Source organism: Lonchura striata, chromosome 4 (genome assembly GCF_046129695.1).
Source record: "Lonchura striata isolate bLonStr1 chromosome 4, bLonStr1.mat, whole genome shotgun sequence".
Taxonomy (NCBI): domain Eukaryota; kingdom Metazoa; phylum Chordata; class Aves; order Passeriformes; family Estrildidae; genus Lonchura; species Lonchura striata.
The window spans coordinates 24486757-24514043 of NC_134606.1; the positions used below are offsets into that span (position 1 = coordinate 24486757).

The 27287-nt window shown below is 36.5% G+C and overlaps 1 protein-coding gene across 1 annotated transcript in view; it reads right to left on the bottom strand.

The window, feature by feature from the left end:
* Positions 1-1667: 1667 nt before the first annotated feature.
* Positions 1668-27287, bottom strand: part of KCTD8 (potassium channel tetramerization domain containing 8) — a 93206-nt gene continuing 67586 nt past the window's right edge. The window contains exon 2 of the mRNA XM_021555583.3: positions 1668-2984. Coding sequence (XP_021411258.1) covers positions 2524-2984 — 461 coding nt within the window. The 3' untranslated portion in view covers positions 1668-2523. The remainder of the gene's footprint in view (positions 2985-27287) is intronic.

Here is a 27287-nt window from a genome sequence, read left to right on the forward strand (position 1 = left end):
TTTGTCTTAAGATACCCCTGTGGTTACCAAGTAGCAGTAATGTCATTCATCTGTCACATCACTCACATGTCTCATGAACACATGGAAAGTGATTTAAGATTATCAAAAATCTCACAGTACTCATATTAAAAATACATATCAACCTAGTACTCTGTTCTCCTCAAGAATGAATCAATATATTTTGAGAAATTTTAGGCATTATAATAAAAGAACAAAACAGCTCCTAAAAATATTTATATACTGACAAAACCAATAGACAGATCAAAAAATCACCTAAGCATTCCTCAGGCAGTTACTTCCTGGAATACTGAGAATAACTGGTAAGGCAAAACAAACGTCCAAATTCATCAAGGTTTACTAGGAATGCTCAAGATGGTGTCTGCATCTAAAATGTATAATCCCAGATGGAAACAAAGTTCTCAGTATTAGTCTAACTTTGGAGTAAATAAAACTAGATCTGTAGTTTTTCAGGAAAACCCTAGTTTTCCTTCACTGGAGGATAAGTGATGATAAAACAGTTGGAAGTTTCATCAGCTAAAGAATAGGAAGCCAAAGATTAGAAAATATAGAAAGTAAATGCTTCTTATCTAAGAAGCATTAAACTTTCAAAAGAAAGAATGAGTCTTTTGGACCAGAAAGAAGCAAGAAAGGAACATAAAGGCAAATCTGAGATGCCAAATGGTCTCATACTGGTCTGCATCAGTTCAGACTAGACTTATCCCAGGTATGGTCCTTCAAGTTATTGAAATGTAGTCAAATATGTTGAAGCTAACTAATTATCTGAATAGGAGAAAAACTAGTTCTAGACAGGTTAAGAAAAGAATTGGTGAATGAAGTTGCTTCTAAAGAACTCTTAGAAGATTTTTAAAGTGGCCTTTTAGAGGACTAAAAAGTAATACAGGTGTCAGAATTAACCCTGGAAATTATAACACAAGAAGTCCACTTTAGCTAAAACCATATAAAAACCATAAACCATTTTAGCTAAACCATTTAAAATTACCATAAGGTGTAAAATATCTCTTCTGACACAACTATGCAGTTAGTGCCATAGAACTATAGTTAGTGCTATGTATGGAGGCTAACCCTTCTAAACGTTAATGGGATGTGTACATTTGTGTGCTCACAGTAATAATTTGAAATCTGTAAGAACTCAGCAGCTCTTCTGCGAATTTCAGCAGTCCTTACCAATTTCAGCTGTGGCAGTCTGAACCACAGTTGTCTTCTTGGTGTTCCTGTAATGAGAAAGGAATTTCTTTTCCCATATCTGAGATAACAGGTTTGCCATACAGACCTGACTATTCACAGAAACCTTTCATTTGTAAATGTAGAACACTCTTCTGTGGTATTTTAAATTTTCTATTTCTAAGCTGATTTTTGTGAACTTGTCAAATTGGAACCGCTTTCCGCTCTGCTAGTAAAAGCACTCAATTTTTTAGTTCATCCTCTGCTGCTTCTTAGCATAACTCTCTTTCTCTAAGAGCCTGTATGGCAGTTCCAATTAAACTGCACTACCCTAAATATTTTCTCCCCACTCTTGAAATATGTTTTTGTTTTGTTTTGTTTTGTTTTTTTATTTCCAGCAGAGTATTTAAGAAAATATTGAACAAAAAGTAAAAACTTGCTTGATTCTATTTAAAAAGGAGAGGCAATAACGACAGCCAAGAAAATCTACTAGATGGTTCTTTTAATAAATACATTAAAGTCTCTTTTATTTTTCTCCATTTTTAGCAACTAACATAACAAAAACTTTCAGACCATCAAACCAGTTTTCACAATCTGCCATAAATTTGCATTTCACAGAAATAATCCTGACAAGCACTAATAGATGAACGTTGTTGGTGCAATAATAAAACAATATAAGGCATATTTACACCATCTTTACATACAGAACACTGTACACACAAAAAAATCACAGATCCAGAACAAAGTAAATTCAATCCCTTAGACATTTTACGTTTATAGGCTTGGTATCAAACAAGTAATTCTCCAAGCAACAGACAACCTCTTGTTCTCGTGTGATTTATTTGTAATATTGTGCTCATGCAAAATAGGTATTTGATTTATTGCATTAACATTAAGAGATTGTTGGGAATTAGTTCCAAAACCAGTTCAATTGAATTTTAAACCCTGTTTGTCTTCATCCTTAGCAAGTCTGAGTCATTTTTAATGGTGACATAAAATGAGGTGTTAACTGATGATTGAGATTTTTATTGGTTACGTTCCAAAATAATAATGAAGCTCAACTCACTGTGGTTCGAAAACCATCTTTCTTGACCATGCAATTTTTTTCTTTGTTATTATGAAGTGGTTTAGATGAGACACCTTTTGCATTTTTAAAGTTTCTATCTTTTTATATATATATTTTGAAAGAAAAACATGTACTATCCAACACTGACTGTTCACAGAAAGAAATAAGCAGCAGGAATAGCTCTGGTGGCAGAGTCGGCCAGGAGGAGGACATCAGTAAGAGGCAATGTAACAAACATCAAATGCCTCAGAGATATGTCAGGAAAGAGTTGATTACTATAACCCATATTTCTGTAAGAGTTCAGACTGCCAGGGACGTTTGCGCTCTGGAAAGTAATCTGGAATGTGGATTTTTTTAAAATCTTGAATACATTTTCTCATTTCTTCCTCAACACTCAGCTTCTCACACACCTTCTTTTTGGAAAGATTTGTTTCTCTGGACTTGCTGATGAGCGTCTGAAAGAGTTCACTGTTCCTGCGTTTGTCTGGCGCTGGCATCCACTGCACCGGGGCCTTCTTAGATGGACGATCCAACGTCAGCGTGTTTGGCTGGTGGGCTGTGGATGGCTGAGTGCTGCTGGCATTTTCTTGAGGGGTGCTCGCTTCTGAGTGGCTGTCACAGCTTGAGGTGGACAACTCGTTACAGGAAGTCCCACTTTCACTGCCCTTGTCCAAAACTTTGTCGTGCTTCCTTTCTTCATGGTCTTGTTTGGGGGAAACAGTTCGCTGGGGAGGCCCTAATATAAAGCAGGAGAAAAAAAGCGTTAAGCAAGCACTGCTTTACACATAAAACTGATCAGATACATATAGAAAAACACAATTTAGAGTCTCAGCTGGCAAAAGTTGGTCTCATTTCCTTGTAGACAACAAAACCATACCTGACTAGTACACAAATTGAAGGTCAGGTCCTCAAAATTTTCAATCCTAAAAATGTTTACAGCAAGAATAACTTCACTGCCTGCCTCAGAATCCAAGTAATGAAGGATGCACGATACTCACAAACTTGCTGCACTGGAAATCCTTGCACACAAGTTTAAATGAACTAGTTTCCTATTACACTGCAAGAAGTTTGTGATAAATTAGATTTGGTTGCATAAGAGAAATACTACTGTACAATTTGCAAGCTCTTAACTTGAATAAAAATATTCCAAGGACTTCAGTTTTAATTTTTTTTTGGAAGCTCTTAATTCACCTTCTCTCAACAGTCTACTGATACTGTGCTTTGCAAATGTCAAGTCTGCAGAAGCCCTAGACAGAAAAAGGAGTATTAAACCTAAGATAACAGAGAGATCGCTCACTGCTGACAGAGTCTTTAGGGTTTTGGGTTTTTTATCCTATAATGATTTCACTACACTTCTTACTGTCAGTTGTTACCCAGACTTGGTACAGAATTCAGCTGTACACTTTCTGCTGCACAGGCTGGCAGGGAAAAGGAGGTTATGAAATTATGGGTAAAGAGGCACTCTGCCATGGCAGGGGGAGTGGCCCACCAGCCTCTTGGCAGGCACTGCTCAGCAATTCACATGCCTGAAAATCAGATCTAGGCTCTTATTCCCTCCATATATCATTTTTGCTTTGAAGTCTTATGCAGAATATGAATGTGAAAATTAAGTGGCAGCCACTAAATCTGTACAAGCATTTCCAGTTTTGAAGACTTATTTCAAAATTCCAGCTGTGAAGTGAAATGATGGTATGCTGACATCATACAAACATCACAATCTTAATTTAGGACACTATCTAAAGATGACAGAAATATCTATGGAGTTTAAGGAATGTTGGACTGAACCAAAGAGAAAAATTTCAAAGATGTTTAAGGACTTAATGAAAACATAGAGTGGGTATTTAGTGGCAGTTGTGTGTTTGCTACAAATCCTAAAAGTGTCCAAACAGGTTGGGTATCTAAATATCTTATGAAAACTAGATTATCCCTACAGTTTATCCAGACACCACCAGCATCAGTTAACTGCCATTGTCACATTGCCAAACTCACAGTATGACAATTCTACCTTGGGTCACTGGGGCAGAGTTGCAAGATTTTTGATTCACTTAGCATTTTGTTGTTCAGAATAACAAATTTGAAATACAGTTACAATTACAAAAAGTGCAGAAGCAATATGAACACCCCAGTGGTCTTTTTGACAATGCAGTTTTGTGACTCAAAAGAACCTAAGAAGATTGCAGTATTTTATGTGAGATGGGGAAAACAAAACCAAGCCATACACAAAGGAAAAGAAAGATTAGTCTAACAATAGTAGCATTCAACAACCTGCTTTTCTTTTCATCCCAGGATGCTGTGTCCCATTTCTGTAATCCATCTACAGAAACCCATGAACAATCAAGAGCCAAAGAGAGCCAAAGAGAGACAACAATACTACAGGGCTTGTACTTACATTATGCAGAGTGAAAAACAGAAGTAATTTTCTACTTCATTATATTCAACCCAAATATTTAACACATGGCTGCAGCGATTTCCCTCCTCTTTCTCTTTCAGAAGTTTGATCACCTTCTTAAATAGATTTACATGCCTTCCTTCTATTGTTGTATCTAGCATTTCATTTCATACCTCAAACGATTATATGAATATGCTAAATTGAGAGTCAGCTGGCATTATGGAACTACTCTGGCTTTGCAGCATGCAATTATAAAAGAGTCATTAATCAGACAGTGATTTCAGTATTGTTACTCTGATTTTCAGTAACATGATTAACATCAATATCTAATCTAGTTTACAATCTTGGCTTCTTCAAATATAACAACACACTCTGCGACTAAGAAATTAAAGCTTTTTGTTTGCAGTATTCAGTAGTCCTTAAATCTCTTTCCTGCCCATTTCTTTTGCTGCAACTTCATCTATCAAGATGTTATTTCTTGTTGGTTGCTCTCTACTTAGTTCTTTGGTACTCCTTGCTTCTCATGAACTCAAACTCACAACGTACTAAGGATCTATTTCAGAAAAGCACATTGAAATATACCTTCAAGAATATAAAAAGATTCATTTCCTGCTATAAGATTATTCAGGAGCATGACAATGGACAGGTTTTTAAATGTTTTTTTGGATCACAGCCCTGAGTTTCAATATCTTACAGCACTGAGCTCCATATGCTCCACTGAATCGCCGAAATTCACAATGACTTGAATCAAAACACAAGTTTCTCCCACACCTCTCCTTTTAAAAATTAACAAATCCTCCCTCACAAAGAATTCTTTATATGCCTATGCACTGCTTCCTTAGTAGTGTGTTATTAACAGAAGTAACAGTTCTGCTAGAGGGGAGGTTTTCCTCACAGTATTTTCTGCCAGCTAAAATCCAATGGAATTTTAAAATATATACAGAAGGATCTACAAAAGAATTGTTGAATTTTCAACATCAGGGACTATTGGATAAATTTAGCTACCTTTCTAATTCAAAAAACATATTGTCATTGCCCTTTCTGCTGCCATACTTTTCACTGTACCTCCTCAGCTATTCCAGGATAACACCAAAGACATTCAAGTAGTTCAGTCTACCTGAAACTACTGATTTTCCCAGAGTGCAGAATAGTTATTAAAAACTCAGAGAAGGTATATTTGCTCCACGGTGCACACAGGATCATTTAGGCTGGAAAAGCCCTTTAAGATCACCAAGTCTAACTCCTAACCTGACACTGCCAAGTCCACATGTAAGACTAAAAAGTCCACATGTAAGACTAAAAAAAAAATCACTAACTTGCAACCTGTCTCTCCTGCTCCTGCTTGTTCTAGGACCTCCACCAGCTGCTGGTTCCCCAACATGGAGAGGCTGAAGTGAGTTGAGTCACTACATCTCAGTCCTCTCGAACCCATTCTCCTCTGCAAAGTTCTCCAAACAGCTCCCAGGTAGCACTTCTCCTCCAGGCAGTTCCAGTCAACATTTTTCCTTTAATGCTCTTATATGGTTGCATCTCTCATAGAAAGTTAGAAAGTGAGCTAGCCCTTTACCTGGGCTTACTCATCACCTCTACTATGGTGATGTCATGGTTTAACCCCAGCCAGCAACCAAGTACCACACAGCCACTTGGTCACTCCCCCACGAGCAGGATCCAGGAAAGAATCAGAAAGGTAAAAGCCAGTAAACTCATGGGTTGAGATACAGACAGTTCCACAGGGAAAGGAAAAGCCGTGCACACGGGTGAAGCAAAACAGGCATTAATTCCCTGCTTCCCATTGGCAAGCAGATGTTCAGCCACCTCCAGGAAAGCAGGGCTCCATCACACGTAATGGTGACTTGGGAAGACAAATACCATCATTTCCAATGCCCTCCCGCTTCCTTTCTTCCCCCCACTTTATACAGTGAGCATGATGCCACATGGTCTGGGACATCCCTTTGGTCAGTTTGGGTCACCTGTCCTGGCTGTGTCTCCTCCCAGCCTCCCACACACCCCCAGGCCCCTCACCAGTGTGGCAATGGGAAAACCAGGAAAGGCCTTGGCTCTGTGTAAGCCCTGCTCAGCAGTAACAAACCCATTTCTGTGTCGTCAACCCTGTGTTCAGCACAAATCCGGAACACAGTTCAAGCCACTGAGAGGAAAATTAACTGCCCCAGCCTAAACCAGAACAGGTAGCTACTAGACTCCAAAGTCTAATAAACTTGAAAGAATATCTCAAAGACATGTTCTATATAGAAACTTATAATAAACTTAATTCTCTGAAGTGAAAACCTGCTTCTATCAGTTATGACAACTGAAACAGAAACCAGAAGAAATTCTCTCAGACTTCCTGGTCAAACAGTAACTGAGAAACAGAGCTCCAGTCAGAGAAAGAACAGGCCAAAAATCACAGCAAATCATCCAGTGGCCAAAAATTCTTGGTTGAAAATTGTAACCATGTATTGACATAAATTGCTGCAGATGTTCATAAAGTGCAGTCTGAATAACTCCTCAAAGATTTTTTTTTATCTCTATCTCCTTCATCAGAGAAAAATACCACATTGGAAACATTAAAAGTATAAAATAATGATATTCTGCTTATCTATATTTCATTTTTTGCATATACTTATTTTCTTAAATATTTGTATAACAGTCTTAAAATAAATCATATTCAAGCACTGGCTCCAGGCCTGATGAAGGAAGATCTGGTTAGCACATCCTGGGCAATGCATCCAGGCAAGAATTCCTGCTGGGGTAAACTGCATAAAGAAGCAACTTATCATAGGCATATCACATCTGCATATCAAAGAACAACCCAAGTAATGGGACAGGTGGTACCTCTGACCGTCAATAACCACTGAACCCCCATGCCAAATACGTCTCTGGATACCTGGAGCTTGGACAATAAGATAAGCCACCCTGGTGGGAACTTGAGATAAGATAAAGGTGGTCCAGGTGTTACCTCAGACTGAGGGGCAGGATAACAAGGCTTGGGGAGAAGGATGCATCACTAACAATGGACAAAGAGAATGCAGAATTTGCAGGCCATAGGGCAAGCCAACTCAGCAATTATGTTGAAGTCATCTCCAACAGGGTAAAAGTTCTGGCAGGGAGAAGATTGTGACTGCCAACTCATGGCCCACCAATCCAAAAGAAGAGAAAGACTGAGTATGGGACAAATTAGCATTAGAAGTGAGGAAATAATTTAACCAATAAAATAAGAGACCTGTGCAGACAGTAAAAAGTTTTTAAGCATCTTGCGACCCTCACCACCAAGAAGTCCAGGGTGAAGAAGGATGATGCTGGATTTATGGCTGCCAACTACCTTCTGCTTGATCTCTCTCTCTATCCCCCTCACCCCCTTTTCTATTTATTTCTATTCCCTACCTCGCATTTAAATAAAATCTGTACTATTGACTTTGGTACATGGACTCATGTGCATGTTGATTCGGGCAGATCTTAACATGCTCAGAAAGTCAGCTACATCCTGGGCTGCATTCAAAGCAGCATGGGCTGCTTTGGGGAATTGTGTCCCTCTGCTCTGCTGAGACCCACCTGGAGTGCTATGCCCAGCTCCGGGGCCCCCAGCACAGGAAAAGCTTGGACCTACGGGAGCAAGCTCAGAGGAGGTCTCAAGGATGATCAGAGGGATGAAGCACCTCTGCTAGGAAGTCAGGCTGGGAGAGTTAGGGTTGTTCAGCAAAAAGAATTGAAGGTTCTGGAGAGATCTTTTGCAGCCTTCCAGTCCTACAGGGTCTACAAGATAAATGAGGAGACGCTTTTTAGTAGGGCCTGTTGCAATTTGACAAGGAATAATGATTTTAAACTAAAGAGGGTAAATTTAGACTAGAAATAACAAAGGAAGTTTTTACAGTGAGGGTGATGAGGCACTGGAATAGGCTGCCCAGAGAGATGATGGATGCCTCATCCCTGGAAACATTTAAGGTCAGGCTGGATGGGACTCTGAGCAATTCAATGTAGCTGAAGATGTCCAAACTTCATTGCAGGTGGGGTTGGACTAGATGGCCTTTAAAGGTCCCTTTCAACCCAAATAATTGTTTAGGATTCTACTTTCTTCAGTCAAATACCTGGCTTCCTGTATGCACAGTGTCAGATGCATTAATTAATTTCCTCACTCATCTACTTTATTCCTACAGTGTCTGAAAGATTTTTTTTTTGTTTGTTTATAATTCAGTTTATTTTTACTGCAAAATGTAAAAAGTTGTGAACATATGCATAGACTGCTGCAGTCAGCTATTTTAGTAACTACTGTGCTGAAATGAATAATGGAAAATCATAGTCTGGAGTACAATGGTTATGACTGGATGCAAGATACATAGATGAGTTGAAGCTGATATAAAAGTGGTCATTTGGGAAAAAAAACATAACCAACACTCTATATGTATTCAATATGCACCACCTCGATCAAGAAGGATGAAATCTGCTGGAAACATCCTTTACTGTTGTTTCAGAAAATATGCAAAAAAGAAGTGAGCTGATTTAAGTCTTATGAATTCCCTTGCTAGCATCATAAAATAAAGCTTTTTTGTTGATTTAAGTAAAAACCTAAACCAATTTTAAAAAATCAAACTAACAAACCCAAAATCTTGAGTCTTTCTGTGATATAATTTTAGTAAGAAAAATTTCTTGAGGGTATTTTATCTTCATACTTTCCTGTTTCTTCAAATGTACTTAAAGACTCAAACTCAGCCCTACTTGATACAGTCTATTGAATTAATGAAATAATCCAGTTAATTAAAAATTTTGAAATTATATAGACATAAACAAAACTAACTCCTGCATAAGCAATAAATGTTTTGTAAATACTTTATATTTATTGAGAAATTCAACAAACATCTTTAAGAATATTTTTTCTTTCAAGAATATCTTCAAAAAATTTCAGCAAAATTGTTATCAAAATTATGATGTAAAGTACTAAAATAGGAAATAAACTTTACTTTTCTCGTAGATTTTAAGAAAATGAAAATAGGAGGGCAACGGTTTTTAACTGACATTGTATGGGATGGTTCAGGTACATAATAGCAATGAGAACAGAAGCTATTTTTATTTTTACCAGCAGAAGAAATTATATCTAATTCAACAATATTATTTGTAGTTTGATTCATAATCTTTGCATTATGTGACTTGTACATGACTTTGCTCAAAATGCAATATATTCTACATTGTTTCACATCATTAAAAGTCCTTATTTTTAGAAGCTACACAGAACCTTTAGTCTGGAACACAGATATATTAAACCCCTGAATTAATTTCTCTTCCACCTCCTCTCTCAAAATTATGTTTTACACAGAGGGAATGTAAGATGAAACCTATTGTGTTTTATGATTTAATCTTTAGAATCTAAATAAAATTAACTGTAATTAATATACAATTACAGAAAAGAATCCTCATCTAATCTCACACTGATGACTTACTCATCTAATATATCTGGGTTTTTTATTACCTTTCACCAAGACTGGAAGTATTACAGTACACTGAAAGCTTTGAGAGAAGTCACCTGTGAAATCTGATGACAGATTATGGCTACTGTGGGAACATTTTCATTACCATAAGTTTGAGTACTTAATATCACACTTCAATGGTAAATTATTACCTTTTATGTCTAATTTCACTTTATTTATAAAAAAGATTACTTTTAAGAGCTCTGAAAGGATAGCTCTAAACCCCTGACATTTTCAGTGGCATATTAATAGTATTTCCAGTTTTAGAAGAAAAACCTGTTCTTAAGAGCTCAGCTCAACACATGAATTCACTTCAAGACCTGCACAGGACTCAGCTGGCCTCTTACCACTAGACCTGCAGGTTCAAACTGCACATTTATGGCCAGCAAATTTACAAGGTGCTTCCTGACTACTGCACTCTGTCCTATATATCAAAAATCAAAGCTCAATCCACTCCTTGGACCTAGTAGTAAGAGTTTATGTAGGTTTAACTCTATACAGTTTGTCAAGAAAACTTCATTACTAAATTTAGTTATCACAATTTACATTTCACTTAGTCCTGGGGGATGAGGGTTGAGGGGAGAAGGAAGGCCATGTCCCATTGAGTGTCTATTTTAAGGCTAATATGCAGGCCTACACATGAACTAAGGTGTGTGCCGTCCTTGGCTGTCCCTCTGACCATGGATGAACTTCATCCATTATGAGCATATTAAGAAAATAATACTAATAACTGAATATATAGTGTGAAAAATATCTAAGTGCTCTTGACAAGCTCTGCTCTAGACAGCTTGCACTTATGGGAAAAAATTGAAGAGCTCAGCATAGAAATATTCATGGAATAAAATTCTGTGTAGGAGTCCTTATGCTGTGTGACATCAAATTGCTTCAAGTAAAAAAGCATTCAGTTTCCAAATTGGGTTTCATCTGGTACAAAATTCCAAACCACTTCTTGAATTACAGGCTTGATCCAAAGAATGCTAAGTATAAAATAGTGAAGCATTTTTGAGAAAGGAGGATTGAAATTCAGCCTTTCCTATTTTCTTCCTCCTTTGAGATGAGTGAACTCATTGCTACAGATCACCAAATGATCACACTTTCATGTTTTTTGACCCAACTGGGTCTTGGCAATAGTCAATGCAAAGTAGAATAGCTTCAAAAAGCCTGAAAATCATGTCCCTTTCATTTTCAATTACTTCAGAGTAAAATATTCATTTGGAAGAAGTAAGTTAACTTCCCTCAGGCATAAGGGATATTAGTATCTGTAAGGCTTTGACTTATTACTCTGCTAAGTTCTTGGGTAAAAGGCCAGCACTGTTGACACACCAACTTCAGTACTTTGAGCAGAACCTGAAATTTATGTGATTTAGAAAAGACAAGCATGTTGGCCTTCAAACAAGACTGCCACAGAGAGGCTTGTGAATCTCAGCAGGGCTTCTCTGTAAGGAAGAATAGTGCTTAGGTTACTCATACTTTATCAAAACAGTTTTCTAAACATGCCCTATATTCTGGCAAAAGATCAAATCCCTATCTACAGGGCATGTAAATTGGTTTGGTTCACTGATAAGATGATTCTGAGCTGTGAGTCCAAAACTGCAAACATTTTAAAGAAAGTTTTAGACATAACTGTTGATCCCATTTAAATCAAAGACAACATACTCTGTGGCCTTAAGTTAAACAAAATTATTAAAAAAAAAAAAGCCTGTTCATTCTAGTGTGAATGAAAAAAAGACCTTATTAGGAAAACTATTTAAAGGAGAAAATAAGGTGAAAAAGTACTGTCTCTTCTTAAAGAAAAAAAAAAAGAATTATTTGTATAACTTTTCTGTACCTTACTTAGCATATTTTATTGGCCTCCCTAGACAATTCATCTTTAGATGAAATGAGGCAAAATTACTGCAGATAGAACTTTAGTCCAAATGTTTGAGCAAAAGCATATTAATATTATGTCCTAAAGAAAAATTCACCACAGACTTAATTATCAATTCTGATAGAATATAGAACCCATAATAATAAACTAAAGAATTTATGAGCAAATTAAAAAGGAATCATAATGATTATAAGAGATGGAGGCAAAATATACTCCTTTGTTACTTGGAACTACTTTACTACATTCAGAATTTAATAGGACATGCAAATTATCCCATAATATTTCCTGTCATCTATAAGCCCATGATGCATCTCACATGCTTTGACTTCAGCACAAAATTTCGGTGTGAACTGCACACCAAAGTCTTCCTGGTAATGTTTTGTTTAAGAATGTTAGGAGTGTTTATTTTCTATTTCATGGATATTTCAATAGGAAGAATATGTCTGTGATTGCACTCTTGATGAAGCTTCTTATTTAAATCTCCTTACCTGCCATGGAAAGATAAAAAGACACTGTGTAGTGACAGCATCTGTACTGGGCATAGCTCCCACAGGGGAAATTACCCTTTAATAGTGTTAAGCTTGATGGTGTGTGAATGGTTATGTGGTACTTGAAGTGAATGAACCAATTCATCTTTCAGATTAGGGCCACATGCCTGTAAGTGATAAGTGCTTTGTCTCAAAAGGAAAAAAAAAACCAAAAAAAAACCACAACAAACAACATAAAAATATTTTACTGTCACATTTACTACCACCTGATGTTTTACTAACTTCTAGAAAGGGTGCAGTAGAATGACTGAAATAAATCAATGAGGAAAATTTCTTTGCTTCTTTCCAGTCAAGCTGTATTTTAAATATTATCATTATTCATGACATAGAAAGACTAATTAATATATAGAGAGGGAACTATTTTTGTTGTATGGAATGACAGAATAATGAATAATAAAGCCTCTGTGCCCAGCTTGAATTCATTAGATATTTCACCTGAATCTTGTTTTGAACAAATAAGCAACCCACATTCTTCCATTTGTTACTTTTCCAGCTTGGTTTTGTGCTAGGCCAAACAGTACTTAAATAGGAGAGAGACAGGGAAATTCTGACATAGGCAATTTGTTGCATTCCAGTAAAACCAATGAAGAGACCACAGTTTTTTATTAAATACATTAATCTGAAAATTCTTAAATCATTCTGCAAAGTGTCTTTTCTAGGCAGATAAGCTAAAGATAACATGAAAGACCACTGGTTTCCATATCCAACTGCAAACAGAGTCCAACATTGAAGATGGTATTTTTATTTGGGAAGTTAGAGATGGCTATGACATTAACGCATTGCTGGACATACAAGAAGAAAATGAAAAGTTTGGAATAGGAAAGTTTGGAATAGATATGACAAGCTGAATCTATAGCAAAAGATCCAAAGTCAGGAAACCACCAATACTGTCAATATCTACCCACCAAGTATTATGCATGACAGATGTAGCCATTTCTGGATTATATCACTAGGTCAATATTTTTCAGCCAAAGATGTCAAACCTCCTGTTTACCCTTGAAGAAAGAACTGTTTAGCAAACAGATTGCACAATCTTCTACAAAATCCTAGCAGCAAAATTAAAAAGTCTATCCCAGCTAAATGAATATTCTAAAGTCACCTGCCAATTTCCTAGCAGGCAACACAGACTTCCAGAGTCAACCAGATGGTTCACAATTTCTATGTTACGTTCTGGGTAAATCATCACACTCTTCACTGGTGGTCATGTGCTATATCACTCTCCATTAACAGCAGAGTAATAGCAATAAAATACAAATATTATACTAGCAGCAGTATGACTGAGTGATTTGGCTATTTTAGAATGAAAGTAATTTGATGTAAAAGTATTTGATATGTAGAATAGTTGATTTTTTTTCTTTCTCCATATAAAAATATTTTTCTCTTGCCCAAAATCTGAAAAGAGAGGTACTAAATAATTTTGATGCTTGAAGGAGAATGTCAGAAATTAATGCATTGGTATAGATGACAAATGAGTACAGCTGTTATAAAAAAGTATGCTTCTTTCATAGCTTTACTTGTTACAGTGAATAGTCCCAATTTCTTTATTTCAGTAATATCTTGGTAACATCTGGCAGATGTGCTTGTCTTTCATTTACAAACAAGTCGGTTAATGTTCAACTCTGATCTTGTATTTTTTTGACTCATTATTTTTGACTGGTTTTCAGTTAAGAACTAAAATATTTTGTTCTGACCATGAGCAATGCTTATTAGTTACCTTTTATATGCAGTACTTTCCCTAAAAGAAATAGCTATCTGATATTAAATGCCACCAAACTATAAATTTGGCCTTTGAAAGTCAGTGAGACTTGTCTAGTGATATTCTCAATACACCACAAAAAGGAGTTAGGGGAATGATCAAAGGCAGGATATTTGATCGTGTTGCTCTTTCCTTAACTAGTGCTGGGAGAAAGTTTAATTTGTTAATGCTGATCACTGGAAGAGTTCCATGACACAGACCCATCTTCCAGCTTCTACTTTAGCCCTTGTAGCTAAAAACAGAGGTACCTTCTTTTTCTTTCAACTCCTAGGATACTGGACAGTACCAGAGAATCTCAGTGTCAAGAATGTTCAGTGTTTTTCAGCTGGTCTTTCTTAACCATTTTCTTCACCTCAGATGCAGGCTTGAATTACCGAAAAAAAAAAAATAATAAAAAAAAAATTAAAAGCTGACAGCATACTTGCAAAAGCTCTAAAATGGCAAAAGTGACAAAAAGACACTCACTCCACAGTACAGAAACACATCCCAAATGCATCTCCCTCCCATGACTCACAGGACAAACTATAAATGACTGCTTAACCTGTAGGTTTAGGTTCTCAGTTCTATTTCCTATTCTATTTGGTATCCTCAGATAACATTCAGAGAAAGTAGCTATTGACCTGGGGAGGCATACTGACTTCTATATCCCTGTTTATCCCTGATATAGGCCCCCATTCCCTGGGGGTCCTTCTGAGGTTGTCCACTATTATCATTCCCCTTCCTCACCTTCTCCTTTCTTCTAAGAATGTATTTATCTGTTGGTCAATCAGGCATTTCAGTGTGTAGTCAACCACATTACTGGCTGCTGCATTCTGCTTTGTAAATATTAATATTGGTTGGGCATCTGCTCAAGTGTGAAATAGTCTTTTAGCCACCAGGTCTGTGTTTGGCAAAGCCTTTATCAGACTTCTAAGCAATGTGAAGCTGAATCTCTTTCCACTCAGATAAGCAACACTCTTCTTTGAGCCACTCACATTTCTTTTTTCCTAAATGCATTTTAAATTCTCAGCTGTCAGATGTGGCACCCTATGTGGCCATATAAATGTTTGTGCCAAAACAACAGGCAGTGGAGGGAAGATGGGAAAGCATACTGATGGGAAAGGACTGCACCTCTCAGTGATGGCTTATGGCAATTTGAAACATGCATGAAGCAGTTACTTGCCTTCTTCAGACATACACATACATGTTAAATATATTGACTTTATTATGCCCCCAACAAATACAGTTTACTCTCAATAAAAGTATACATGGAATGCAAAAAATGCCATCTCAAAAAAGGTCTACCAGCCAGAAACATATTTCAGTGGAACTTCAGGGATTGATCACATCCAAAATCACTGCTTCTCTTAGAAGTTACAGCATAAGTTAAAGCAGAGGAAGAGTGACAAATACAAAGTTTCAGTAATATTTGCTTTGACAGTTTCTTTGAAGGAAAGTTTATTCATAACTTATTGGTACAAACTCTCCTCTTTGGGGATTGTCAATGGCCTCAGATACTTTGTTCTAATGGTATGAGTAAGAGAAAAAAAAAAAACAATAAAAAAGATAAGATCAATCATCTTGTTTATGGCTTGTTTCCCCATTCAATTTCAGATACTACACTAGTATCACAGTACTAGTAGTACTGTTTTTCTGAGTATCATCTCACACAACTTTTCTGTGTCAATTACTCCATCAGTTGCTTTAAAAAATAGGAAATCTTAATTTCTTCCTTCCAGCTCTCTCAATTTTCTTTTTTGTCTTCCCTTCTGGCATGCAAAATAAATTAATGTGATTTCCGAAGATGTGTATAAGACATGGCAGTAGGAAGTTGTCAAAATACCATGCACTGGCTTTGGCCTTAGAAAAAGTCATATGTTAAAGAAATATTTCAGACATCAGCCACCTCAGAGGCTGATACAGAATGGTAACAGGCAATAAGCTAGTGCAAAGCAATGGAAATGCAGACTCAGTAACATTTGGTTACCAAGAACTAGCAGTGAATATATAAACTGTGCAAAAATCCACAGTGAATTACTCTATGGGTTGAAGCATTAAGCCCAAAGCAATTCAGAATATACTCAAGATCATATTTGTATAGTTTATTCCCTTTCTTGCTGGTCCCTGCGATAATAGAAAGTTCTCAACCTGCAAGAATTCTGTGAAAATACCAGAAATGTTTGCTGAAAGCTTTCCTTAAGTAACAGTGCTGGTCATCAGTGAGGTCCTTCTCACTTCAGTGTATGCAGTATGAAGCATATTTGAGATTTACATTTCAGCTATAGCAGTGCCATTCACCTATTTTATCATTCAGGTTCAGTACATGAAATGCAAAGTAACACAAAATTTTATGTGTAGGGCATTTCATCCTAAACCATGTAAACACATGCCAGTGATAACAACTCATTTTTTTTAGATCCAAATTCCTAGATCACCCTAATGGAATAATTCAAAGCATTCATTCAAAGCTACATAGAATATGAATATACATGCAGAAAGCAACAAAAATTATTTATATGGTATATATTATATATTTAAGTAAAAAAAAATTACTCAATATGTAAGGGATAATGAATTCACTTTGCACAGAACACCTCATTTTTCCTCTGCAAAAAGCAAAATAGTTTGTAAATCATTTGTATGTTGTTAAAGTATTATATATGCATATGAACAAAGTATTATGACTATATAACATAAGCCCACAAACAGATAAAATACCCTAGAGGCTGAATTCATTAAATGAATTTTTCTTGGGAAACAGTGAAACCACACAGCCAACCCAACTGAAATCTGTTTGTGATGACAGTTGAGGTGCTACTTCTTTTTTGTCATCATCCCGAGGTGACAAAAAAGACCAGCGATGTGCCTTAGGACTGGCAGGGGAGAACAATTGTAACTTCAGTGAATCAGATTTCCAAGTGCAATCTGTACAGTGGTAAATCAGGGAAAGGCATATCTGAGCCCTGCTCATTTTTAGTGTTCCTCAGAAAGGAATCCAAGATCAAAATACTCCCCTCTTGCTATATTCACTGGCCTCAGTCTTCCTGTAGTGTAATATTTTGCTTCCTACGTTTTTGTTTTTCTTCTATTTTGATTCCCTTGTAAGCTAAAATAATTTAACCAAGCTTTACCAATGATAGGGTATCTTTCCTATTCAGCTGTACATTGAGCTTTCAAATTCAAGGCAGTTACCCTGAACAAATTGGTTTTCTTGCCTGAAAATGCAATTTTCTTTTGCTTTTCAATGTCAATATTGAAGTCAGGATTCTTCTGTCTCACTTCCCGAGTTTCTCCACCTGTAAAATGTAAGTCATCCCTTGTGTAAAAAGCTTCAAGACTTGCTGCTGGAAATACTAAATGACAACTGGATACTAATAATTTATTAGATTGAATTGTGCTGGTTTCTTTCAAAATAAATTCCAAACTTATTTTAGAGTTATAGATTAAAGTACAGCTGGACCAAGAGAAATTAAATCCAAACAATAAACAAGGTAAAAGTTTTACCTCATGTGACTGTAGATGTCCCCTTTATATTTTTACTACTATTTCTGGTCTGCTAATGTGTGTAGATGTCACAGTATTACTGTGGATCGTCAAATTTAAGAGAGCAAAGGAAATCAAAATCCTTAGTAGAAAAGATGAATGAAAGCCCAGGGATTACAAGTTTGGTTCTCCAGGATGTTTCTGATTGACTGTCCGATTTTCACTCTATACTCAAAAGTTTATTAAATTCTCCTTTCCTTTTTTTTTTTTTAATTTAGACTTAAAAGGAGTAAACAAATGTTGATAAAAGGAAGAAAAATATGCTGATATAGAGTCCTACATTCTTCTCACAAGATACTATAACTTGCACATTTCAGATCTAGCTTTTGTGCCATGCTTAGTGTGCACAAAGGGCAGAGCCTTAGAGCTGCGTGTATTCCAGGCAAGGTCACAGATGGGAGATTGGCACTGGCAGGGATTTTTAGTGATGGAAGAAAATCTTTGATATATCCTTTTATTTCCCCACACCCACGCTTCAGGGATCCACAAGTGGGAATGGTGCCTGCACTATGGTGCTATTCCATTGCACTAGCTGGTTTTGCTAATTATACTAACATGAATTAAGAGGTACAATCTTGGCTATAAGTTCTGCTTTTTAGTGAAAGACTTTAAACTGGATTTTATGAACCAGTCACGAAGTACTTTCTGACACAAACACCACCAACTGTTTCTTGTATTAGAACAAAGACCATTCTTCACAGAACACTTAATATATTTTTGATTGTACTTTTCAACCTACTGTGAATGATATAGTTTACATTTTACACTCCTCAGTAGAAGTTCATAATAAGAAAACAGAAAACACAGGGTTTTTTTTTTTATTATCTAATCACAGTCGAGATACTGCATTTTTAAAAATATATTAGGGTCTAGAGGACAACTGTTTCTTCTCTTGCTCAGGATAGGTTTTGACTTTTGTCTTTTGTTTTAAAGATATGTTTTTTCATTCCAGCAAGTGAAATGCTTGTGTTTTTTATAAAGAATGTAAAATAAATGGGGAAATCCATGTAAATTAAAAGAAAAAAAATAGAAGTTAATTAATAACTTTCAACACTTTTGGAAAACATCTCTTTTTCTACTTAGACTACCTTTCTTTTTCTAAGAAAGAAATTCGTTTAAATCTATGTATATAAAATACTTTAACTTTTGATGAAAGATATTTTCACTGAAAAAATATTACAGCTTTGTCAGAATCTGTGGTATTGATGATTCCGAGATTGTAAAGTCTCTGTCTTTCTGCCCCATTGCCAAAGAAGAAATCATAATTCGTCTGTGCTGTTTTCAAGGTTGTTTATTCTGTTTATCTCTCACATGTTCTGCTGCCCTGCCCAGCTCTGTCCTGCAGGGCAGCGTGTGGGGCTCTGCCCTCAGTGGGATGTTACAAACATTAAATACCAGAAACTCCCTGTGCTGTATTTACAATAATGTGCCAATATCTGTCACCTACGTTGAACAGTGTATCCCCAGCCTGAACCAACAGAAAAATGCCAACACTACAGTGAGACATGGAGGGCATGCAGAAGGAGAAAAAGGACAAGACACACCCAATTTCCTCAATCTTGTCCCCTTTGAACCCCTGATCTAGAATCCTAAAATTTTACTTTTGCACCCATGCCACACTTATTATTCATATCAAACACTCAGAGCTTGTAATTGATCCTGTAAGACTGAAAACTCTTTTCCATGGACAGACAGTGTCTCTCGGGGCTCTGTACAGGGTGGTTCCTGACCTCCTGCCAGGGTCCCAGGCCTTCCAGGGCAGCCAGAGGGAAGCTCTGGATTCCCACACAGCTTTTTTTTTTGTGAACACAACTAGTACTTTACATATATTTTTCACATCTTACATTACTTTACAGTAGTCTGTAACAATAATTCCACAGATCCCTTTTACAATATTTGTCTGAATCTCTTTCAATGTCTTTATATGAAAGAATAGAAGGCAGAAAGGGCCAAAAAATTGCAGTGATTTTAATGTGTATGATAAGGTTGGTAGAATAAGGGTATCTCTCAATTATGCAGTATCTATGGTTAATACAGATGCAGTACTAGAAGTATAGGTACAGAAATGCATTTCTACTAATGGCAAAATATTATATAATATATCCATACTTATTTCCTCAGCAGTAGAGGCAGCCAATATTTCAAAATCATCACCTTCTTTGCTTCCTACTGCTATTGTTGCACTCAATAATGAGATTTTCAGTTCTGCTATTCATACGGTCACCTTTCTTATAGCATGGCTTGGATTCTGAACACAGTTACACTGCTGTGAATCCAGCTTCATGCCAGCAGTGTTGATAAAGGTGCTCTGATCTCCACCATGCTCACACATAATAAGACAAGTCAGGTTCTGTTGTCTTTTTTATTCCTCTACATTAACCTGAATATGTGCAAGACAGACATGCTCCTATATTCTTCACTGTTAAAGCTGGACCTGGAGGTTCTCAGCTCCTTTTTAGCATCTGCTAAAACCGCTTGGTTTCTAAAAACTTGGAAATATTTTCATGGTCATCATAAAAAAAAACTTTGTTAGGATTATATTCTGTACTGGAACTATTGTGTTGCCCTTACAGTTTATTTTTATATAATTTTTTATATATTTTGCAGTTTATTTAGATATGTTTTCAAAACATAGTTTTTAGAAAAGGACTCATCATTTTTAGATGATGAAATATTTTCTGCTTTGTGGAACAACCTCAGTAGGCAGTCCAGGCACAGACATATAGACAGCTAAAAGCCTGGAAACAGGGAAACTCTTCTAGAGATTGCAAGTGTTTCCAGAGTGAAGTGATAGCTGAGTTGAGTTTCTTAGGATGACATGCTGTACTTAGCTATCTAAGTTCAACCATAAACGCCTAAATCTTCTCTTTTTGATGTGGATTTCAGTTTTACCTTAGCTGGAATGCAGCTTAGAGATATTTGCCACTCTCCTGTCATGTAAGCAATGAAAAATTTCAAGGTTTATCCTCCTCATGTTTCTTCGATAAAGACTTTACTAAGCACATCAAACATTTCAGTTTAATGATAAAGTACAAGCAAAAGCTTACAGCTGGGAAGTGAATGGTTGGAAATGGTATATGGAGTAGCTGAGACAAAGCTAACAAAAATAGCACTGGATGAAATCCACAAAAAATCCTTCTTTAACCAGTACATAAATGTCCACAAGATTGTGCCATGCTCCTTTTCTGCCGTGCCTGCCACTGCAGGTTCCTAATGTCACTGGGGGTGCCTGTCCAACCCTGCTTTGATGAACATCCATGTAGGAGAATGGCAAAGAGGTCCACTGCAGTGCTGGCCACGAGGGTGGTGGGGGCAGACATCCTGCTTGTGTTTGACACATGGCTCAATGTGTCAGGACAGTGTCACCCACGGCAAGAGCCCTCAGGGAAGGGATGGGAAGTGACACTCTCTAAGGAGAAGCATCCATGCTGACCTTCAAGACATGCCCACTCCCTTCTGCTCAGGGACACAAGCTAGACAATCATGTCAGTTTTTGTTTTGACTTGAGTGCTTTTACTGAAATAAATGAAACTCTTGCTTGTATCAAGGGACACGCAGAGAATGGGCTCAATTTATAGAGAAACAAGTATTGTCTGATGTGCATAACTTCAAATGAAAGAAACAGTGATAGTCACTGAATGGCAGTCTGCAGCATTAAACTTGCCCCCTGTGTGAGCAGCATGTCTTTTCAGGATTAACAATTTATGAAGTTAATGCACATGTAAGTATGCAGCTGTCCTTTTCTATTTTTAATAACCAAAAAGAAAATGTCACCAAGTAAAGGAGAAAAAAGCTGTTTCTCAGTTTGAACAGTACAGAAAACAGTGGCAGAGTTATTCTCTGTGCTGTAAAATGGTACTAACCAATTTTGTCACGGAGCTTAAAAATACCAGATAGACCAAAAAAAATTAAACTCTCTTCATATTGCTTTTATGTTATTGAAGTTATTTTATTGAAGTGCTCTTTTAAATAACATAACTTAGATTGTAAAATGATTCCTACTCCATCTGTAGCTTTGCATTAAAAAAAGCATTAAACAAAACTATTTGAGATACTTCACTATTTAATTGCATTTTATTTCTGTTTTATATAAGACTTAATACAAATAATGCCTTACTTTTCTGGGCATTTATGTATTTAGAATCCATAAGTGCTTCGCAAAACTACATACACGGAGGAAAAACTTTCAATGTTTAAATGCAGTAGTCCTCTGAGGAGTAAATGTGTATTTTTCTACTTGCCATCAGTTTCTTGGACTTTGTTAATGGATGTGCTAAAAATACTTTGATAGGAATGGAATCTGCAGCTGCATGAAAAGATGAATTTTGAGCAATAAATATTTTGCTAGGATATCAGTACAATTTCTCACTCATTTGAAAAGCATTGTGAAATTTGTGCAGTAATGATCTGCAAATAGCCAGACCAGAAGGGGACTTATACAGGAATACAAAGGTGGCCACAGACTTGACTACATGGGAGGTGAAGATGAAAATTGAATTGCTGAACTAGAGAAAAGTGGGGTTTTTTTGTTCAAAATCATATTTGTGATGAGTGAGTCTCATTTAATATCTGTAGTAATGACCTTTGCAAAGAAGCATGCTGCAGAAATGTGGTGACACAAAGTTGTAAGATATTACAAAGAAAAAATCATGCTGAAAATGAGGTGATGCATCTTGGAAATTATAAATGAGAATTTCTTCTTTAAGCATCTCAGTGGAAAGAAAAGGAGAGCAAAGAATTGGTTGTGCTAATTGATCATAGTTCCCCTGAACAAAGTAATACAGTCATTAAAGAAGAAGTTGTATGCAGTTCCAGAACATAACAAGTGAGGAATACCCAGAAGGAAAAACTGTATCACTCTGCAAGATACAGGTAAGATCTGACCCACAATACTGTGTTTAATTATGGCTTCTCACACTTATAAAAGACCATTCAAATTAAAGAAAGTGTTTCTAGCTTTTTTTCCTCTTTTTTTTTAATACTTTTTTTTTAATGCCCAAAGGAAGAAAAAGCAATGCAAACAGAAATGACAGTGTTTGCACAAAAATAAGTTGATTTTAGCCAATTGTGAATTCAGAAGCTTTCTAACAAGCCAGAACAACAAGGTTTTGCAATTTGATAAGTTTGTACACATGTGGTTGCTTGAGATAGTACAAATTCTTTAAATTGGGAATTGCCTTCCAACCACATCTATGATGAGATCCCCAAATTAGCTACAGCTTTGGGCTGGATCTGCATAGATAATTTTCTTATAGGTACTTCTCAAAATCTTTTGATAAATTAAGGCGAAAGAGAAGAACAAAATCAAAACCAGGTTTTCCTTGTATTGCTTGTGCTTCCTGGGAGTTGCACACTTAGCAGCCTTGCAGCTCACGTCCACCAATACACCCAGTGAGGGCACCAGGCAGAAGCAATCTTTCCTCCCTTTGCCCAGCCTACATTGCCTACAGTGCAATGCACCAACTTACAGGAAAATGAGTGCAACCTGCTTTCTGTCATGACTCACAATGAAGCTGGTCAGTTATACAAAACCCAGAATTTTATAAATCCTACATTCTGCCCAGCAGATGCAATGACAATACAGACAGTGTGCCATTCTGACCAGATAGGGCTGCAAAATATTTTGGTTGCAAATGAGAACAAAAATCCAAACCAAAAAAATATTGCACAAACTTTATACTGGTAGGAGACAGATGAGACTGTGTTAGATCTGCTAGATTCAAACAGCTTTTATCATCTATTTAAAACTATATATGCTGCTCTTGATCCTTTGGAAACTGTCTTAACAACTTTGTTTATGTGTAATGATAGCAGGTCCACCTTTTGGTGAAACCCTGTCATTATAATTGGAGAGTATGTACCCAACATGCTGTTGATTTCATAAAACTTCATCACTTCCTTGGCTGTCAGTCTCAGCAATTGCAATGTTATGTTCCTTCCTCCCACACTGTAATTTCTTTAGCACAGGGCAGGCAGTGGAGCATGATGTTTATGCTGCTACCTCCACTGCTGTTGCTACTTCATCGAATGCATCTGTGATAAAAGTTGCTCAACCATTATGAGAATAATAATGTATTATGAAGCAGCCTACTTATTATGCTAGAATTATTCAGTAAAGGTATTTTTAATGAATATTTAATTTCCATCATCACTACAATTTGCATAAAGCTGCCTATAAGTCTCAAACAAAAACAAATAATTGTAATCCAGAGTCATTAGTGCTACAGTTATGAAGTCAATTCATACACATATGAAAACCTTTATTGTTTCAGAAAGATAAGTCTTTTGGGGTTATGTTAATAATCTGTTTCCTGAGCTTATCTGCATTAAGGATCAGTTACTGTGTTTAGAAGAAATAGTATATTGTGTTTACTTTTGTGACATGTAACATATTTTTCTCCTTTGAAGATCTCAGCAGCAACTGAATAGAATATTCACTGTCACCAGACCCTACATATCTGCCCACTGAAGAAGAACCTTTAAGGTTTCTTCCATATTCCTCTTGAAAAACATACATTTGTATTTATACACTTGTGCTATGATTCCAGGAGGGCAATTTAAGACTTAAAATCCCTCTGGAAACCAAAGTAATATACCTTTTTGGTAATATATTTATAAGGCATACACCAACACAAGTGGTATCAACAGGAGCAGAATTCAAGGGACACAGATAAGCAGCAAGGGCAGACACTGTCTGATAGATCTTGCTAAAGGGAGACAAATGATCTAAAGTTTAAACTCTCTGCTGTTCTCTTTGTACCTCTGGAAGAGGTTATTGCTCTCTGAAACTGTAAAGAAAATGATGAGTTGGCACCTCTGGTGCTTCAATTCACAGCCTGACAACCAATCTATTAATAAAACAACATTTCAGTGTTGCATTAATAGATATCACTTTTGTTTGGTTCTAACATTGTAGATCATTGTAGCTCTTTTATCACTGAAATACCATATATTTCTAATGTAAACAACAGTGCAGCCCTTAGAAGCTGTTTTGCTCAATAATCCTGTAGTTCATAGATAATATTCTTGGTGAACAGGTTTCCTGATATGTAGTAAATACTCATAACAGAATATATTTAATATGAAGAATATATTCTCAATTATTTCATCATTAACACTTACTGAAAATTAAGAGAAAATGTACATAGGTATCACACCTAATTAATTAGCATCACAGTGTGTGTAGAAAACATGACATAAATACAAAATATCATATACTATGGAAAGCTATTGCGCAGAAACTCTATTATGACTTCTATTGGGACACTAGATACAGTATACGAGACAGTGCCCACGTAAAGTAGTTTTCATTGATTTCACTCATATCAGTGCTGTTATAACTGTTGAAAATATCCATTTGGACTTGTTTTTAGTTTTAAAAATTTTATGCAGCCCAGTCCCACATTCTTTACTCTGCACAGAGTCAATTTTCTTCAGCCTACAACCTAAATTAGTGAAATCTTTGAATTGTAGCATAAGGCTGAACTGTGCAAAGAAAACCTCTACAGAAAAATGCATATAAATAAATACATGAAAACTCATGGAAAACTCTACTGGTCAAGGATTGGGCAGATGCTGTACCTTTTGGAACACTGAACAATGATATACAGTGCCAGCAAGTGCTTTTTCAGACAGTGTTTGGGCACAGCTTTAAAGAGTATGGGTCAGGGTCTGTTTTCACAAGGTCAGCTGCACATGGCCACAGTGGTTTTGGGTGAAGAGATCTTTCGTGTATAAATGGAGACCTTTTGTTTCAGAAACAGCTTGGGTTTTTTTAAGTTGGTAAAAAGAACACAGTACAGATGGCTAAAATTGACTTAGCACTCACTTCTGCTTAGCTTTCTTCTATTCCTTTGCTGAGAAACCCAAGCAATAGTTCATGAGGGATCAAAACCGTTCAATCTAACTAGTGTTGGACAAGCACTTCTGACTCCATCTGCTTTGCTGCTGTTTTTCACTAATGACCAGCTGCAGAGACAGAGACACAGAGCTAACAGGCATTACATAACCCTACGGTAGCTCTGACACCGAGTTAAGCTTTCCACAAGAGCCCCCCATCCCCTCGGGGCTGCAGTGTGCTGCAGAGTCACTCCTCTGAAGTCTAAAGATACTTACTAGTTCAAGACACTGGGGACAAGAAGTGAGGGGACAGTCATTTCTCCAGCAATATCTCCAATGCAACATATGTGCATTACAGTTGAAATCATTAGGAGTTTCTTGTTGCAAAATGGTTTGGAACAAAGAAAGCAATTCTAGCTTGAAAGCAGATTTGCATCTAGGAGCTTAATTTATCAAACTGTGAGATGTATTTTGGAAGAAGAGAGAATACAAATGAAGAAAAAGAGACGCAAATTTAAGATGATTATGCCTTCCAATTACATACATCTTTATGCCCTGTTCTTATCTTCTGACATGTAGAACTTCTGCTTTCCAAATAAGACACCTCAATACCTTAATTGAAAACAAATATGTTGAAAAAAAAGAGGAAGAAGCATTTCCTAATCCTGTAAAGTGATATAAAGCCAGCTAAGAGCACAATAAGAAAAGGAATATGGACTAATTGGTGATAAAATATCAATATTCCAGTAGATGTATACCCGCAGTCCATTAGATTTAATTAGGCTTTCTCAGCAAGCAATAAATAATGTAAAAGATGAATTGAGAAAGAAGTCAACTGACTGCTGAGAAACACTCATAAGTTGGCTAATCTTTAGAGTAAATTAAGAACTATCCCAGACACGTTAAACAGAGAATTTGAAAAAAAAAGAGCAATGTCTAATATTAGTACAGGATTAAGAGATTACAAAGGCATTGTTGATCTACTCAGGTTTTAATTATGATATCACTTATTGATATCATCAAAAAGTATTAAGAAGTACTCCAATGAAAGAAAGCACTAGACCCCATTCTGAAATCTGGTAACAGTTTTGTGCAACACGTGGACACTGCAGCTTCACCCTGTGTTCAGCAGAGCTCCATGGAGCTGCCCCTCTACACTCCATCAAGTGGATTAAAACCTGCAGTTGACAGGGTTTGCATGGAAAATGAAATGCAAATGAACTGGTCACATTTGCAGGATCAGGCCAGAAGAACAGCAAGTGCAACACATGCTGGCTGAGCACACAAAACCAAAGAGAAAAAGGGAAGATGACAATGAGAAAATATAAACTGTAGTTCCTGCAGCACTGAAGAGTGAAAATACAACATAATCTGTCGGAATAAAAACTATCCTTTTTTTGCTGACATCAATGATGGGATTTTATTTTTTCCATGGCTCTTTTCAGTTCTTTGTTAAAAAGATGTCTGAAAAAGCATGAGACATTTTAAAAAACTTTAAAAGCATCTGAAATACAGAGTACATGAAGCAGAAGAAGGGGAGTGTTTGGGTTAATTTTTGGTGGAGGCCAAGGCAAAATAAAAATAAGGTGACACAAGGAAACATATTTTCAGATTTACTCAGAAAGTAACAACTAAGTTTTAAAATTGTTTTGTTTTAGTTTT